General features: G+C 53.8%; 2 protein-coding genes across 2 annotated transcripts; both read left to right on the forward strand.

Moving 5' to 3' along the window:
* The first annotated feature begins 4,856 nt into the window (after positions 1 to 4,856).
* Positions 4,857 to 10,820, forward strand: LOC147326529 (uncharacterized). The gene is made up of 2 exons (XM_086297787.1): positions 4,857 to 6,395; positions 6,954 to 10,820. Exons 1-2 carry the CDS (start codon positions 4,857 to 4,859, stop codon positions 10,818 to 10,820), a joined length of 5,406 nt encoding a protein of 1,801 aa, XP_086153913.1.
* Positions 10,821 to 14,566: 3,746 nt separating this feature from the next.
* Positions 14,567 to 16,616, forward strand: LOC147326530 (uncharacterized). The gene is made up of 2 exons (XM_086302613.1): positions 14,567 to 14,902; positions 15,783 to 16,616. Exons 1-2 carry the CDS (start codon positions 14,582 to 14,584, stop codon positions 16,614 to 16,616), a joined length of 1,155 nt encoding a protein of 384 aa, XP_086158739.1. The 5' UTR covers positions 14,567 to 14,581.
* The last annotated feature ends 2,744 nt before the right edge of the window (positions 16,617 to 19,360 follow it).

The following is a 19,360-nucleotide window of genomic DNA, read 5'->3' on the forward strand; positions in this document are numbered from 1 at the left end:
AAATCCACAGTACCCGTCGCTTTTCACCGGTTTCACTGCAATGTCATTCAAGCGAAGATATTCCTTCAAGGTGTCACCCACGGGTATCGATCCCCGTGGTGTAGGTTGATCGCTGATGACACACCAACCGCGCTGGGTCAAATGCAACGCACCGTGGGGCCGGTTTACATAGTGCGGATTGAACACGTTGTATTCGCTTCCGTGCGCGATCACTTGGATGTTCAGCCCAAACATACCTCCGACTATAGCCGTTATAGGGACAAACTCACGCTCTCTGTCGCAGATTTCACGCAGTTGCACAATATCGTTGCACACCGAAAGCGTACTGTGTTGACTTGGGAGTCTTTTCACTATCAAATGTACCATAACTGCGAGCGTTTCTGGTGTCCTGGGCTCGCTAGTAACATGGGACCGTTTAGTCGTGAGCACCCATAACGCTTGTATCAACCATGGATAAATGTTGTCGGCGTTCACGTCGTGGTGGTCCTTGGACCCCCGTACACTGTATGATGTCCGACCTATGTTTGTCATGCAGGGATTGTTTATCACGGGATCGTCATTTACTGTGTACTCCTCTTTGTTCGCAGGGGCCAGCTTCGCCAAGAACGCGTCCTCCTCGTCAAACCCCAGATTCTCGACGCTGTCGACCACAAGTCCCTTGCATACACAGTGTTGTCTTGGTACGACGCCCTGGGACACACTAAGGTTAGCTACACCCATTGTCAACATGTCCACCTCGACGTCAACATCGTGTTGACGTGTAGTCTCCTCACCGGTGGTTGTATTTGAATTTGTCGTCTCGTCGATCGGCTTGTCCGGTGTCGACACGAGACCCTCGTCGACTGATTCTGCAACATCCGTGAAAGTAGTGTCACCGTCCTCCAGTGTGCCACGGAGCGATTCTTCTGTGTCACCGTGGTCCGTACTACTACTGTACACGAATAGCGAATCGCACCACAAATCAAAGTCTCGGACGGTGCCGTCCACCAGCGACGTCGCCACGGGTCTAATTGTGTCTGCGCTCAGTTTGCCCTTAATGCTGCTGTGAAGACCGTACGCTATGTTACCCAGGTACTCGAACTTAGGCCCCGTAGTAGCATCGGCCTCGCGTCGACTGGCTCGACCGTGATGTTCGGCGAACCAACGGTCTCTGCTTTCTATAGCCATCTTCACGGTTGCCGGTAGCAGGGCCGTGCGACGTACGTAAGGCAGCTGTGTCAGCATCTCGGGCACGTAAAGCTGCACCAGTCTGAGGCGGGTGTGTTCGGCGAGCATGTCCCGAAACACCAAGCGCGTGGCCTTTGACATTTCCCCGCTCCTGTACTCCACGACTGAGTCGGCCGCGTCGGAAATGTCAAACGTGCGACACAGGCACTTGTCGGCGTCGGACCCCGACTGTAACAACTTGCTCCGTAACGTCGGGTGAGCGTATATAGCCGATAGATACACCATGAGATACCAAGCCGCGAAATATAACAGTCCTCCCGAAGTAACGCAGACCAAGTCGCACGCAAGAGCCGAGGCGACGGCCTGGCTAGACCGAGACAGCGCCGTGACCCCGCACGCGGCAAAGCTCAGCGCTAAAGTCGAGCTCAAGAGGCGATCGCACGAGCTATCGCCTCGACCTGCAAAGCAGGGCACGAGTCCGCGGTGAAGCGCTTCGACGATCGCCCCTCTGTCGCTCTCCGTCATCACCCCCAACGACACGAGATTCCCCAGTGGACCTAAGAAGTAAACGTCGTAGTGTTTGCGATCCACGTGCCAACACGGGCCTGCTGTCATGGGCAGGAACCGTTGCAGCGTGCGTTCGGGTAGGCCTCTCCAGCCCCTGGCCAACAGTTCAAGTAAGTACGCCGGGCTCGGGGCGACCGGAATGGCCAGCGCTCTAAATAACTGGTAACAAGCCCTGGTGGAATTCACAAACACGGGCCACAACTCCGTCGTGTAGCATTTTCTCCCAGGCGGCTCGAACGTCAGTTGATCTATCGCGTTTTCCGCGACTCTGGGGAAACACAACAGAATGGCTAAAGTCACGTCCTCCGGGTCTTGCGCTCTGGCTTCCATGGCAATCGGAGCCACGTCCATCACATCCACTGCAGTGGATATGTCGGCGTATAACTCTTCCGTTACCTTATCTGTGCGACGCGACAGCTTCTCGCCAGTGGAGTATCTAGCGTTTGCGCGTATTTTACTCTCGAGCTCGTGGTCGGGTTCGTACGCTTGACTGGACGACGACGGCGGCGGCGGCAGCGGCGATTCGTCGGACATCTCGCGTGCTCTTGTAGATACGTGGTCATTTGCGAACATAACCACCAGGGCCTCTGCGTCCTGTTGCTCTCGAGGCTTGTACACATGGTATCCCACGGAATGCGCCACCGTAGCCAGGGCCCAGTTTTTTAAGTTTTCATCATCGGACCCGGGGCACTCTCCAAAGTTTATGCCGTACAGAATCCAACATAATTCTATCACGGCTTCGTTTCGCACAAGCCAATCGCCTTCCCCAGACGCTTCTACGGCGGCACACTCTATTAGAAACGCACAGGAGGCCAGAAGACGAGCTCTGCACAGTCGACACTTTACCTTCGCTATAGCAACCTCTGCTACGCGGACAGCATGCACAGCGGACCAAGGCGTGTAACCCGACAGTCTCATTGAGCGGAGCACGAGGCGTGTGATCGCCGTGTGCTCGTTGCCGCACGCGTCTCCACAATCACGCAGATGCGTGAACATCGGGCATCCTCTGGCGTCTTTGGCAACGCATTTGTAGTCGTAGAATTCTTGCGCCCAACCTAACTTGAGATCGTTGTTAGTGTCCAGTGTGTCCTTGCGTTCCTTCACCCAGCTCGATCGCAAGATCACATGCAGCACGGGAGCCAGCATGGCATCGCATGCGAACGCACCGAACAAATCCACGGCCCAGGATAAATTGTCAGTGTCCGCCAAGTAGTCGCGAATCAAGCCTAGCAATCCGTCGTCGTTCTTCTGCTCTATCACCATTCTGTTAAGCTCGGGCAGAGCGATGCATGCCAAATACGCGCCCCGTAGCCGTAGAATCGAACGCAAGCATTCCTCGGGCGATGACAACCAGGTGCCGTTGGGTGGTATGTCTTGTAGATGTATGTCCCCTTTCAATTCAACCACAGTGCTGTCCGCCACGTACCACACGGCCGTGGTGGATGACTTCGCCACTGCCTCACCAGAAGCGTGCTCGCTGATCCCCGCATCTACGTAGGGTACCATGGCTCCGGCTGTGGCTTGGTCCAACGACACGCATATCGCCCCACCTTTCCATTCGTAAAACCCTTGTCGTATCGGTTCTTTGCATACTTCACAATCCACATCATCATCATCATCATCCTCCTTTGGCCCTTTAGGTATATCCAACACCAAGTAGTCACACTGACTGTCCATGATATCGTTGCCTTAAACAATCACATATACAACAGAGGGGTTATTAGTACATGTCGGTAACGTGATCTCCAGTACCGCTCGCACTTCCACTCACAGGGCGCGTTTCCACTGCGGCATTTCGGTCAGTGGAATTGAACGCAACCCTGAGTTTTCACCAATTTGCGTATCTGACACACAAGCAAATGTCTCTCGTGTAACAGCGTCTTGGCAGAGAGCGATCCCACACCAACTAACGTGTCTAGTACAGCGAGGTCGCTCCGAACGTCCAAGTACAGGTCAGACATGTGAGAATCCGAGGCGCATTGTTTCGCATCCAGGTCCAGTCTCTGTCGCATGTCTTCCAGCAGTACTTCGAGATCCTCTTTGTGAACACCCTGGTCCCGGGGAACGCGTGTCAATTTGAGGTTCAGAGCGTTCAGTTTCTCAGCGCAGTAATCAGCCACAGAGCGCGGCGCCAGGCGCTTCGACCTGTCGATTATGCGGCGTATGTACGCTCTGGCTTCACACCAGGGTTCTCCGTGTTCAACACCGGGTCTTCCCTCGGTGTAATTCAACAGTTCCATCACCGTGATGTCTTTGGACACCTTCGCGCACATTTCGCGCCAAACTTGTATGTATCGCACATACAGATCAGCGTATCTGTCTAATATCAACCTGAGCGCATCTGCGTCGTTGTAGCAGATGTTCAGGGCATCGTGTACCGCGGCGATGTCAGCCGTCGTAGACTCGCCGTAGGACTTTGGCGAGCAGGCAGCTCTCGTCGCGGATAAGCGTACCATTTCTCGAACTAGGTTATTGCGACCTAAGGCCGCCTGCACCATGTAGTACAGACGCTCATCGCTACAGTCTACTTTGAGCTCGGGGTATCTCTCCAAGACTTTCTTGAAACCCGCCATGAGTTCCGAAACGGTTTTCGTGTAGTTGTCTAACGTCCTCCTGTACTTTTCAGCCGATGATTTGCAGTGAGCATCGTAGGCCTTACACCGGTGGCACGCTACTTCGTCGTTTGACTTGCGCTCTCTGTGGTAGCTAGAGGTGTTATGTAAATCGGCTGGTGGCCACTTAGCAGGCTGCCACGCGATCTCAACGTCCCGATCCACACTTTTGTCCGGCTGATGATGCAGTTCGGATGGCGAGATGGTCATGGTTACGTCGCTGTCGCTGTCATCAAAATTGAGAAACGGTCCGCTTGCGTTTGGCTGCCCGTGTGATTCAGCTGAACTCATATCATCATCGTCATCATAATCATAATCACAATCATCACCAACATCAACATCATGAGCAGACCCTTGGTTGCTAAATGTCATAGACTCTTCGCATTCCGGCGATTGTCCGTCTGTTATTGACACTGCAGTTTCCTCAACCGCCAATTTGTATTTATGAAACACAGCATCAATTGCACTAGACAGCAAGGGTCGCAGCGACCCGGAGTAGTCGAAATCAGCATGTCGCTTCCAAAGACAAGCGGAGACGCCAGGTTCGGTCATGATGGTAGCGATAACCTGCCGGAGGACAGGAAACACAACTCTGTGATCATTCACAACGGCAGACCCCACAAACGGCCGCCTCGTATGCATGATAAATACATAACGTATGTGTACACGTGCCTAAAGCGAGGCAAGCTACAGCTTGTCGACAAAGAGTTGTCACATTTGTTTGGACCAAATAACACCGTGTACCCTAAGCTAGATCCCATCTGGATGGCGAGGTTTCTAACTAGATGCAAAATATTTTACGATGACTATGTCAGCAAACACATACGCTCGTCTAGCTCCGTGCTCTCTAGCGACGGATTGCTGCTGTACGAAGCGAGAACGGCCCGCAGCACCCACACCGTGGCGGATGACCGCGGGCGCATTGTGCGACTTCACAACTTTGCAGATCCTTACGAAACCAGAGAATTATCGTGTGAAGAATGCGCTCGTTTTGAGGAGAGCACAGTCCTGTTTGACAATGCGGCGTTTGTGAAGCGTGCCGATCGAGCGGTTTTGTCTCTGGTCCTATGTGACGGCTCGCATCGGTCCCTTCACGAGCCGTCTGTCGGTATCTCGTGGGATGCGCATTTCACAGTGAAGGAAAAAGACATACGTGGATTGGAAATGGATTCTGAGTTCGTGTACACCGCAGACGGCGTGTGTCTGTATATGATGGTGGCCTCGTGGAACACGTCGGTGTGTTTGGTGTTTGACAGCTCTTGTCGAACCGATACAATTCGGACACTGTGCGCTTTGGCCCTAGGCGATCCGGAGCTCGGGAGCGCTTTCACGCTGCGGTGCAACATACCAGAAGGAGTACGAGATTTGGACCTGAGAAGCATACAACCGTTGCGGGCTGCCGACAACACCCTAGTTAAGCCAAACATAGGGCACGTCGATCAATGTCGGCGTGGGGATGCGTCGAGTGTACAGAGAGGCCTTATGTGTTTAGAGGAAATGGTCAGGGTGCCGGCGGGATTCTCGATCGTAGCCGAAAACGAGCTAGTTGTAGTGTTGAGACACATACTACGAGACGCTGTCATCGTCGTGCCCAAGGACACTTGTTTGGAAACGAACCGGACCGCAGACTGCCCTGATTCTGTCGTACCCGAGGGTTGTGTAACGGAATGGTTTTCGTGCAATTACTCTTCGTTTGTGATACGCAGAGGAGTCACGGGCGTGCCTCCGCTTGCTATATCCACTGCGCAGATGAGCGGTGACGCTCCCACGTGTACCAACGGCACATCGGCTAAAGTGGCAACGCTACGCGTGTTCCCAGCTACACCTTCCAATCGTGTAGCACCAACAACACGCCGTGGGTTTCACGGTTATGCGTTTGACCACGCGGTGTGCCTGTTGCCAGGCTCTATGTCAATTGTAATCCAGAAACGATTGGAGATTCCCAGTTGCATTGCTATCATGTATTCAATTCTTGCGTTCAGAGGCCTGACTCTGAACGACAACACAGAGTTGTCAAACACTCCGACTGGTCTTCTCTTTGCCTGGAATGTAGAGTTAGACGAAGCTAAAGTTATCACGGCGACTTATCTGTCGTTATCCGACTCGTTTGTCCTGCCTACCGACAGTACGTTTGAACTAAGGGTGGAATCGCACGGGAGCTTGATGAAACTACGCAAGATGCTATCCGCTAACCCCAGGCCTTTGGTTTCGACCGTGAGACTGCATGTGCCGGGTACCGAAAGACCAATGGCACCTGACATAGAGCAAGGTTTGCTCGACGCACAAGAAGCACTGTACTTTGAAGGCAAAGAAAACGGAGACGCTACTACTACTACTACTACTACTACTACTACTACTACTACTACTACTACTACTGATGCCACTGCTGCTGCTGCTATAACGGCCGAACACGCTCAGGGGGCAACGGATCGCGATGAGGACAGAGCGTCGGATCGCGTTCTGCCTTTGACAACAACAAAGCTGAGATTTGGATCGCACATGATTCCGACGGGACACTGTGTGTTATTTGGCCATGGTGTTGATGACAGCAAGTGCTTTGCACGTGTGACCGTTGGTGTACGCACATTGGGTCTTTTGAACGTAAAGATATTGAGAGCGTGTGGGGTGTTTCACAAGAAGCACGGGAGCGGGAGAGCTGTGCTCCACATACCTCGGACAAAGGGGGTCGTTCCAAGACCCAAATGGCTGGGTGAAGACACGGTGTTAAGCGACGACCTGTGTGTGATCGAACTCAACGGGAGTCGCGCCGACGGCCTACCGGCTCCGTTGATGGAGCAAACGGGTTTCTTCTTTCAACTAAATTATTCCCCGTCATCCCCGTACGAGCGGGCGCAACAGACCGCATCGGAATGCCCGGAGGTGACGATGTCCAGGATCGAACAAGCTATATGCAGCGACACCGCCAGAGGCTACGAGGAACAAAGACTCGTACGCCTATTCAAGTCTGCGCACGCGAAATACGAACAATGTCTATTTGACGTAGAGACGGAAGAATGCGACGATACGTCGGCGTGTCGACGAGAGACGATGTCATGGATCGTGGCGGCTAAGAGACGAAAACCTCCGGGGGTGCGCGAGGAGAAAGCCGTCATAGGAGACGGTGAGTTTTTCCCTTTGATCCACGTCGCCGTGGACTCGGACCGCGACAGGATCGAGGAAGAGGAGCTGCTATCGTCTCCTCTAGCCGAATACAAACTCCACCTGTCCCGTAAGTCCCAACCGGGACGGCACGCGATGGCCCGAGCCGACAGATCCGTGGGCGAGTGCGGTTGCGCGTACGAGGCCTGTTTGGACGAGGCCGTGTTACTCGGACACTGCGTCAGGGTGACCGAAACGGCGGGCGCTAAAAGGAACTTCGACGTCAGTGCGTGTTTGACGTGTTTCTACAGATCGGTGCATCCCTGCGTGCCCGACATGAAAGTAGGGGACATCGTGCTCGATTACGAATTCGTGGTGCACGGTAGAGGCCGGCTTCATCCAGTGTATGCGCTTCTTAGTCATTTGGCTCAGAGTTGCAGGGTCAACTGCCTTCCCTCGTATAGACTGATAATCCTGAGTAGGCACAGGGGGGCGTCGGTATGGACCAGGGGCACGGACGAGACAAACTCTCGCATGTTGCGAGCCAACACGGTGGGCGCTTTCCTATGCGCCCAAGATCACAGATTGGCCACGTTACTCGCGAGATGTTGCAACCCGACGCCTTTGCTCTGCTCGGAATTCTACAACGGCTGCGGCCTATTGCCTCGCGGGGACGAAGAAGAGCTGCTTCGGGCAGCGTATTCCAGAACCCTAGGACCGGTGTTTGAATTTGAACAGGTCGACGCTTTCCCGGGGAAAGTCACCACTAGCTTGGGCGCGTGGCGTTTTCTGCGACTGACGACGAAATCCTCAGATGTCAAGCGGTTCCCGGGTATAACTGTTGTGGACGGCCACACCGTGGCGTTCGCCTCGGAGTCGCCGTTGTTCTACCTCAAAGGCGAGGGTCCTTTGGTGCAACACTTGGAATCGGTCGCGGTGATAGTGGACAGTAGCTCGCAGTACAGGACGGACGTACTGAGAAACGAGACACCCGACTGGCCAGATCCTACTGTCATACAAGACCCCATAAGACGTAGGCCTAAACACGCCGTCCTCGACGAGATGTTCATGCGGAACGGTTACAGGGACCCGTTGGAGGTATCTAGTGTGGAGCGAAGAGCGTGGTCTTCGCTCGTATGCGCGCAATGGACTTTTGTCAAGCGCCGCGACCGCGGCGGTGTGGAACGCGACTGGGAAAACGAGTATCCTGTATCTCAGAGCCTAGTCAGCGTAGGACCTAAGGACTCAGGTGTTGCTGCTATCAGATGGCTATGCGGAGCGCCACCTGAGCGTTTTTGCAACGGAGTGGCAGCGTTGCAATCCGAGGGCAGCGCGCTGGATCGCATCGAGTTACATTCCGAGATGGCTCGGCTCAAAGACCCGCTCGTGTGGCGAGGCTTCGACATCTTGTGTTCGCGCGTGATGGCCTGTCCTGCCGAAAAGCTGTGGTCCACGGGTCTCTGTACAGTATCGAACCACGCGCTGGATGCGTTCGACGAAAGATCCACGGTTCCCGCGGCGCACCTCGTAACGATAGTACACTCGAACGAATGGTACGCCCGTCCTTTGGGCACCGGCGACACGGCCGTCGAGTCTAGCCTTCTGTTTTCTGACGCGCAGGTTTGTTCAGCCGCGGAATTCGTTCACGCTTTGGCTCGTGTGATGCTTTCCGGGACCGTGCACGAAGAACTGGAGATTAGGTGCTTTCGCCAGGGAGTTTACGCGTACATTCAACGCTCTGTGGCTTGGTTCGCCAGAGCCGCGGGGCCGTTTAGGTCCCGTAACGTGACCGTGTTTACACCAGAAGCCGAGCGTGACACCAAGCCGTGGACGCATACCCTCCCCGCGGCGGTGGATGTTTTGAAGTCCAGCAGAAGCAGTTACATCGTATCTTGTACGTCTCAGTGCGCCGAGAGATCGGACGTGAAAGCGATGCTCGCTAACGGTGTGGCAACCGAGAGGGTGAACAGCTTCGGTAACCTAGTGTTGCACGCGGATCGCAAAAGCGTACAGCTCTCACGGCAACAGAGAGAAGCCGGACTGCATGTAGCTGTCGAGACTCTCTACTGTGACAACGCATCGCACGGCGCCGAAACCGGCGACGACTTGGACCGAGTGTACATTTACTGCGATCGTTCACTAAAGCGTTTTTGTGAATTCCACAATGTGCCTAAGGGGATACGGGGACCTGAACTGTGGGCCAGACCTATACCCTGGTCTAAGACCAACCCGTCGGCTTTTTGTTTCAAAGTATCTCAGTTGAAATACAGATGGGAGTCTGGGCTCGATGAGCCCACGCAGGTTCCCGTTCGCGACGCCGGCGCTGTCCATTCTCAGTACGAGACGCAAATACACAGGTGGCAACGGTGCGCCTCGGACGGCATGCTCGTCCCCAAAAAAGCTAGGTTTTGGTATTCGGTAGATCACAAAAGATCTTTCGCGAGAACGACTGAGCGCTCTTCGGTCAGCGAAGGCGAATCGTGTGAAAGCGAGAACTCCGACGGTCGCCCTCGGGCAGACCCGAGGCCCGAGGACTCGGATTCGGTGACGTTGGGCTGCGAGTGGTACGACGAGGCTGCAGCTGGTGTGCTGGTACTCAATTCTCACATTGCCATCGAGTTTACATACGCTACCCCTGCCACCGAGGGACACGTGTTCTTCGACCCCGTCCACAACAAGGATTACGCCGGAGTAGTGCAGTTGCAGGAGGACGGGAAGTTGATCAAGTTCTACAAGCCGTACAACTACAGATCTCTCACCTGCGACTTGTACACCGTTCTGATGTACGGATGCGGGCTAACGCCGGTGTTTGCGAAGGAGAGTGGGATCGCGCACTCGGATGCCGCGGCTGACAATGTGCTGAATCTAGCCCTGTGCGCCGTGGCGGTATCCCATCACATAACACCAATGGCCCGCACCCCGTGCAGAACCGTCGCAGTTGTTACGCCGGGAGGTCGCGAGCAAGCCCTAGCAATCGCCAGAGACATTAACCGTGTCGTCGTGGTGACAACGCCTCGTATTAAGCGAAGGGGAATAATAATTGCGGCGTACTCCTTCAAGCGGCTACCCGAAACGCTAGAGACTGAATTCAGAAACGTGGCTCTCCCTAGGGCTATAACGGCAAGGTTCAGCAACTGTCCGTGCCCCACGGATTTCCTATGCCGTGTCGGCGTGTCTCTGTACAGCAAACTGATGCAACATTGGCCGCATCTCGCCAAACGAGGTGACGTGAAACACCCTACGAGTTCGCGAGACCCGAGATGGATGGGCCTGAGTTTGTGTCTCGCCGAGTGGGAGAGGAAACTGTCGATAGCGGACAAGTTGGCTCCGGGGGCGATAGAGTGTGCGCTTCGAACGCTCCGTCGACCACGCTAGAGCTTTACGACATGGCCTGTCGAGGCAGAATAACGGGAACGATCGACCCCAGGCTGATAGATTTCACCTCGTCCTACAGCGAACCCAAGTCCTCCGCGCGTACTCCGGAGCAACCGACGGATAAACAAGTCGGCGAGTACACGCTGTGGCTTACGATCCAAGCGCTAGAGAGATCTCACTTCATGCTGTCGAATCAAGCTCAACCGATCACGTTGTCGGCGGCCGTGGACGTCTACAGAGCTTTACTGCGGGACTTTGTGACTTGCTCTATAGAGGAGACCGTGGCAACGCTGGACCTGTTACAGGGCTTTTTCATAATAATGCTACGGTATCCGTTCATGCCAGAACTGTCGGTGGACACCAAAGAGTGCCCCGAGTGCTATTTTGAAACCGAGATCACGATGGACTCGTGGGAGCAAGTCAGGAGGCAGATTTCCTGTTGTCACTTCACGCTCAGACACGAACACATACCTTACGCGCGGGACGAGGCGCGACAAGCGAACGTGAATTTTCACATCGACGGAAACGGCGAAATGTGCCGCCTGGGACCTCGTAGAACCATGTTCATAAATCAGGGAGCCGACGAGACGAATGAGGGCGAGCGCGTCGCGAACCCGGGCAAGTTCGTCGAGCAGATAGCGATGCTTAAGAGACGAGACGAAACGATTAAACAGAAGACGATGGGCAAAGAAATATTCCATCAGCTTTGCTTGCACACTCGAACTCTCCGGGAACTCGAGACGCCTCGGTATCTGAGCGCCTATCCCATCGCGTCGCTGTACAGGTTTTACGGCTCGCTGAACAGAAGCAGACAGAGAGCGCAGCTGCTCTCGGACCACTACGCACTGACACCCGTGGACAGGACCGCGGTGTCCGTGAAAACGGAGGACCTACGCATGAATCTAAAGTCCATCTCGACGACCGGCAACAACGACAAGCTACTGTCGTACGTGTGCATGGCGATGATAGGACCCCTGCGTAGATACAACCCCAGGTACGGATGCGTGGCCGACAGAGTCGTGCTATTCAAACACCTGACGGCGTCCGGCTTTCCCGTGGAAAGCGCCTCGATGCTGGTGAAGAACGTGCTATCGGTGAAGCGCTCGCTCATGGTCGAGTCGACCCTGGACGCGGCCCTGGAGTTGCAATTGCGAAAAACGCTAAATCCTACAAACTATAACAGAAAGGTGTCGGCTCTGATCTGGTTATTCTCGCACATCGCGGCGTATTGCACGCTTCGTCAGCTGGACCATGGACACGTGCGCATGGGGGACTCGCCCGACGAGATGGACGCCGACGGAATCTACGTGTTCGACCAAGACCACGTCGGGATTAGAGTGTCCGGCGGAACGCCGGCCGCAGCAGCAGGCGATCGACGCTCAGTGCCCTGGGCCTCGGCCTACATGCCCTTCTCACGCATTCTGGAACTGCTTGCGTTGCGGGATTGCGCTAAAGAAAGACTTTGTTGACAAGATATCGATGTCAGAACCCGAACATTGTTACGATACACTCGTTCAATGCGGCTACATGCCTCTGACCGTTTTGGTGAACATGAGATGGAAACGAGACGTGTTGGAGAAACACAACGCGGCGCTGGCGGAAGACCACGCCGTTCACATCGAAGACCTTAGGCGCGAGTACGAAGAATCGAGACAGTCGAGACGGAGGCGCAAACCTTCGACTGAGCGAATGAAAAACACCGTGAAGTGGAAAAGGCCGGTGTCGGCTGCCAAAACGCCTAGAAGACGGCCAAAGAAGAGGACGGGCCGATGCGGCCCGTGAGCCCCACGGATTTTGCCGTTGTGCATACCACCCCAATATGTATACATACTGTGTGCATGTCTAAGGGTGGAATTGTTGTTTGTTGTACTGTATAACATGTATATGAACATGTATATGAATCTAATGGTGATGACAATAAAGACAACAAAGAAAGTAAAAGACACCAGTCTGTGTTCATGACACGATGCTTTATTTTTTTTTGTCTTTTTTTTTTTGCTCACTCGCTCACACATCGGGTAAACATCATAACGTAACATGACATTACATAACATACGGCGTGAACTCTAACACGGCGTGTGTAGGTCGAGCATCCGACGCGTAACTGTCACTTTCTGTCCAACTCGCTCGCCCTCGTCCTCGTAGTATCCTCCGTAACACGGGCCTTTTCGTTTTCTCGACGAGAGCCTTTTGGTTTGCCGCTCGGTAGCACGGTCGGAGACGGATCCTTTCTCCGCGGTCTCCTCCGTGTGCTGTGAGCGTGGGTCGTCGCATTGTCCGCCATCTGCGAGGTCTCTGTCGTCCATCTCTTGCTGTAATACTGCGTTTGAAATGTACGTATCCAAGATCGCGCTGACCGCGGTAGGTAGCCTCTTTCGCTTGTCCGGGTTCGTCAGATGCACTCTCTTGGCGAACGCCGCGTCGTTGGCGTGACGATGCACGTGCGTGGATAAAGTGGACCACTGATTGTGCTTAGTTGTAGTTTTGTCAAAGAACATGATCACCAGATTTCTGTTGTCGAACATAGTACCCAATACACGATGCTTTAAATACGGGAAAAGGCAGAGGGAGACCATGGCCACCATCGTGTAGAACCCGGTGCGACTTGCGTGCTTGTCATTGTATTTGCCGGCCAGTTTTCTCATGAACCGGTTGATTTTACCCTCTTTGCAATCGAAGAGAGTCGACACGGCCACGGCGTTGCCGAACGCCGCGTCGCGAATTACGCTCAGATGTTCCCTCGAGCACCTCAGCGGAAAGGCAGACCTAAATGCTACCTCTTTGGCAAGGGACAGGGTAATGGCCATCCAGGGCGAGCACAACACTCCGATAGAGGTGCTGGTTGACCCTCTATCGTAATGTACATGGCGGTACTCGTCGGAAAACTCCCGGGTCAATAGCGTGGCGAAAAGCGCCACCGTCACCGGCAACGAAGCCGTCAAAATCATCTGGTTCAGGTCCGTGTTACGAGGCGGCGCTGTGTTCTGTCCGGACGTGTACTCCAGGCCTCCGTATCCCAATTCCAGGCTGAGGTCCCTGGACGGCATGTGGTACGAGGCTCTGAATTCCACTTGCGGTTTGCGGAACACCAGCAGTTGTTCGACTGGGCACTCTGGCGGAGGCAACCTCTTACGTTTCGTCCAGTCCACCATGTCGCGCACCAAGGTACACCCCGGGCCGGAGCACACGTGTCTACTACAGTGATCGTGACACACGTGTCCTAGGGCCTCGCTGCTGCTGAACGTGCATGCGTTTTCGACGCAATAGCTCACCCACTGGGGATCGTCTATTAACCCCATAGGTAGGAGATTCGCACCCGGATCCCTCGATCCCATCGCCGTCTTCTGTGTGTCTGCCCTTCTTTTCCTGTCCTTTTTTTCCTCCTGTCTTGTGTGTCACGATTCCTCTGTGACCGTTGCATGCACGTTCGCCGCGATTGCGATGACGCGCAGTTGGTTCTGATCGCACTTTGTCCGTGTGTTTTTGTGCTTTCGTTACAGGCGAGTAGGGGCCAGAGCGCCGATCTGATCTTGGTAGACGAGGTGGGATTCGTCAGCTCCAAAGTGCTACTAGCCGTTCTCCCCAATATAGCGTTCAGGGGACGTAAACAAGTGCACATCACCAGTCACGTCAACAACACCCCTTGGTTGAATAAAGTAGCAGACATCCGAGGGGACGACGGGGAACCCGCCTATCACGTTGTATCGCAGAGCTTCAAATGTAAACACCACGCCAGGGACCCGGACTCCACCTGCGTTTGCATGGGAATCTACTGTCCACAGCACATTTCCGTAGACAGCCATCTGAAGCAACTGATGAACATAATTGTGCCTAGGGGCTTCGAGAGCGAGGTGACGGGTAGCAGCAGCACGTCCTCTTCGGACACCAAGAGCGACACGACTACTCCGTTCGAGGCTTGTATCATAAACAAGTTCCTATCCAGCAACTGCGTGGAGTTGGAACGCATGGTCCAGAGTAGCGTGGCCAGGGCCTACATATGCATGGACCCCACGTTCGGCGGAGGCTCCAAGTCCTGCGCCGGAGTGTGCTGCGCCGTGGAGCTAAGCGGCGGACAATTGGCGGTGAGTGCGGTCGTCTGCTGACAAGCCCGACACGAGCAGTTCGTCGAACACGTAGTCGTAATCCACCTTAGCCCGTTGTTGTTGTCGTCGTCGCGAGTCTCCCTGTGTGTCGCCCTGAGGCAAGTCGTCCGCGTGGAGGTCTAGCAGTGTACAAATGTAAGCGGTCACCCTGGCCTCCGATTGTAACGTCAGCGAGGTTTCGGTATCCGCAGTAGAGCACGACACCATGTCCATCACCTGAGCCCACGTTCCGCACGTACACTCTAAACCTGCCAATCTCATCATCCACCCCGTGATGGCGGTGGAAATGATTACGTGCAGATCGCGTCGCCCCCGCTCTCCCTGACTTTGTAACACAGCCATGTATCTCAGAGCACCGCCGCGGATGCCTTCTACGGACGCGAAAGACGCCAATGTCATATTGTCGTAACTGAGAAAATTACATTGGGCTATGCAAACGTGCACGAACCGCTTAGGCACTCTGTTGCCCAACGCCAGGGTTATAACGTCCGACAGCGTACAAGGCACGGTGGGCCTGACGAGCTCCGCGGCGTGACGGTGCTGCGCCTTGTACGTAGACGCCAATTTGTCGATCACTAGGATCCTGGCAGGGGAGTACGAGACCAGTTGAGCATACATGGTCTTAAGTTGTCCCAAGTCCATGTTAGAGTAGAACGTCATGTTGCGGCGGTAGGCGGTGAACACGATCATGAATTCGTAGTGCGATATCACATAGTCCCACGGAGCAGCGAGCAACTGGCGGATGTCTCTTCTGCACATCTCACACGTATCGCAAAACATTGTGTGTCCGCAATCTACTCAGACCGACAATGATGTGTGTGTTGATGTCCTTTTCTTTTTTTTTTCTTTGCCCTTACAGGTGGTGGGCTTAGAGGAGTTGGAAATAGCGGACCTGGATCAAGTGACTCGCGTGTACTCGGCTCTGCTGTGCGCTCACGTCAGGCTATTGAAGGTGCTCATGCCCAGAGTCATGTGGAAGGAAGTTCCTGTGGTTATAGTATTCGAACAAAACACGTACGTCAACGCACTCGTGGACGTGAAGAACCTGATGGAACAATCGCTGTTGGGTTCGGGGTCTTTGATCAAATTCTACAGCAAATGGTCTCACGTCAACAACAAATACATGCTCGGGAAACACGTCAGCGCCAAGACCAAACTCGACATGGTGCTCAGCGCGGTCTCCGGCATATGCAAGGGTGCGCTTTGTTACTGCGACACCGTGATGTCTCTAGGCTGGGCCGTGCTTTCCGAGGCCACGAAGAAGACCAACGCTGTAGAAATGACTATGGGCTACACCAAGGGTGCCGGTTCCAGCAACCGAATGGGTTCGACTATGAACGTGGGCATGTACAAGCGATCTCGCAGGGGTGGCAATCTCCCCACAGCTATCACCTCGAGCGTGCTGGAGTCGCACGATGTGATATCGTTACCGGATCACAGGTTGACGGACAAAATGCACGCGGAGCAGGGCAAGTTGCTACTGGGTAAACTGAGAGAGGAAATGTCCATGGTCACCATAACAAAATCACAGAAGGGCTTGGATGTCGTGAGCACGGGCGGAAAAAGGTCCGTGGACGGTCAGTACACCAGAGACGACATGATTTCAGCTTTCCTTTTGTTGTGTCACACCAGAGAAGAGTTACAACAAGGGGGCGAAATGGTCCGTGTGCAGGGCGAAGTGTATTACAGGTGAACGATAGACTGTGTGAACCTTTTGTTGTTGTAGAGTATAGGAATCACACTGCCTAATTCATATGTCACATCGAAATAAAACGCTCGTTGAGCACATCGGTCGGTCTTGTTGTGTGGTTTGTTTTTTTTTGTTTGTTTGTTTTTTTGCTTGTGTGTCTGACTGTAGGTCGGGGATCCGAACTACCCCAACCCCGAACTACCTAGGTCGGGGTTGGGGAGGGGAGGGGGAGTATTTTATTAAGACTCATATATTCCGAACGGCAAAGACAGTAATAGGAGCCACAAGTATCACACGTTAACAATAACCTCGGTGAATCGACAGCGAACGATATGACAACGTTACGCCTTTCGTGTTTTTGCCGTGTTGCGATGTTACTGTGCGCCTTGTCCCTAGCTACGGCTCTCATTACAAGAGGTATGTAGTCACTTGCAATGTTTAAGTGCAATGGCCTGTATTGCACACTCTTGCCTTTGCTTTGCTTGAACGCTGTCCATTGCACGCCAAAAGTAAGGTTGTCACCTTTCGATCGTACCCCGCTGTGTGACTACTCAAATGTTTTTTCTTGCCATCAGATCCCAAACACGTAAGCGCGACGAGCGGACAAGATGTCGCTCTTCACTGTGAGGGTCTGAGGCGTACCAACGGCAACCTGATCGCATTGTGGACAAAGGAAGGACACGCCGCTGACAGTTACGTGTTTCACGTTTGGAATAAGCGTTTAAGGGAGACCAATCAACACGCAGACTTCCACGGCAGAGTGCGGCTGATGGACCCATCCATGAACAACGGAAACGTTTCTGTGATTGTAAGGAACGTCAGTGTGGCTGACACAGGGTTGTACTCGTGTATGGTTCTGACAGGTGAACTCAGAGACCCCACAGAGCTTGAATGCCTTGTCACCCTCACAGTCACAGAACACGGCGAGTCCGCAATGGATGAAGAGCTCACGATCTCAACAGAGATCCCGCTCCATTTCGACCCCACGACCGAAGGACACGGCGAGTCCACAATGCACGGAGAGCTCACGGTCTCAACAGAGATCCCGCGTCATGTCATGCCCACAACAGCAGCACACGGCGTGTCCGCAATGCACGGAGAGCTCACGGTCTCAACAGAGATCCCGCGCCATTTCGACCCCACGACCGAAGGACACGGCGAGTCCACAATGCACGGAGAGCTCACGGTCTCAACAGAGATCCCGCGCCATTTCGACCCCACGACCGAAGGACACGGCGAGTCCACAATGCACGGAGAGCTCACGGTCTCAACAGAGATCCCGCGCCATTTCGACCCCACGACCGAAGGACACGGCGAGTCCACAATGCACGGAGAGCTCACGGTCTCAACAGAGATCCCGCGCCATTTCGACCCCACGACCGAAGGACACGGCGAGTCCACAATGCACGGAGAACGCACAGAGATCCCGCGTCATGTCATCCCCACAACCGCAGGACACAGCGAGTCCGCAATGCACGGAGATGGTGCATATTCGCGTTCTACGCTATCCACACGAGGCTCCGTTGTGATAGCCTCCCTGAGCATGTTGGCGTTCATCCTGGCGGTCTAATGTTTTTGCAAATGTAACATAATATAGGCTTGCTACAGGAGCAGCTTGCTTGAAAGTATGGCAATTGTGTTATCACCAACCGCAGGACACAGCGAGTCCGCAATGCTTTCCTTTTGTTGTGTCACACCAGAGAAGAGTTACAACAAGGGGGCGAAATGGTCCGTGTGTAGGGCGAAGTGTATTACAGGTGAACGATAGACTGTGTGAACCTTTTGTTGTTGTAGAGTATAGGAACCACACTGCCTAATTCATATGTCACATCGAAATAAAACGCTCGTTGAGCACATCGGTCGGTCTTGTTGTGTGGTTTTTTTTTTGTTTTGTTTTTTTTTTGCTTGTGTGTCTGACTGTAGGTCGGGGATCCGACTCACCTAGGTCGGGGATCCGAACTACCTAGGTCGGGGTTGGGGAGGGGAGGGGGGGAGTATTTTATTAAGACTCATATAGTCCGAACGGCACAGACAGTAATAGGAGCCACAAGTATCACACGTTAACAATAACCTCGGTGAATCGACAGCGAACGATATGGCAACGTTATGCCTTTCGTGCTTTTGGATGTTGCTGTGCGCCTTGTCCCTAGCTACGGCTCTCAACACAACAGGTATGTAGTCACTTGCAACGTTTAATGGCCTGCATTGCACACTCTTGCCTTTGCTTTACGTGAACACTGTCCATTGCACGCCCAAAGTAACACCTTTCGATCGTACCCCGCTGTGTGACTACTCGAATGTTTTTTTTTCTTGCCATCAGATCCCAAAAACGTAAGCGCGACGAGCGGACAAGATGTCGCTCTTCACTGTGAGAGTCTACTCGAATGTTTTTTTTTCTTGCCATCAGATCCCAAAAACATAAGCGCGACGAGCGGACAAGATGTCGCTCTTCACTGTGAGAGTCTGAGGCGTACCAACGACAACCTGATCGCATTGTGGACGAAGGAAGGATACACCGATGACAGATACGTGTTTCACGTTTGGAATAAGCGTTTAAATGAGACCAAGCAACACGCAAAGGAGACCAAGCAACACGCAGACTTCCACGGCAGAGTGCGGCTGATGGACCCATCCATGAACAACGGAAACGTTTCTGTGATTGTAAGGAACGTCAGTGTGGCTGACACAGGGTTGTACTCGTGTACGGTTCGGACAGGTGAATCCAGAGACCCCACAGAGCTTGAATG

Source organism: Aulonocara sp. 'chitande type north' Nkhata Bay, linkage group LG7, assembly GCF_057382095.1.
Source record: "Aulonocara sp. 'chitande type north' Nkhata Bay isolate Kocher_YH1m ecotype deep benthic linkage group LG7, A_spYH_male_GT1.1, whole genome shotgun sequence".
In the NCBI taxonomy this organism is placed as follows: Eukaryota; Metazoa; Chordata; class Actinopteri; order Cichliformes; family Cichlidae; genus Aulonocara; species Aulonocara sp. 'chitande type north' Nkhata Bay.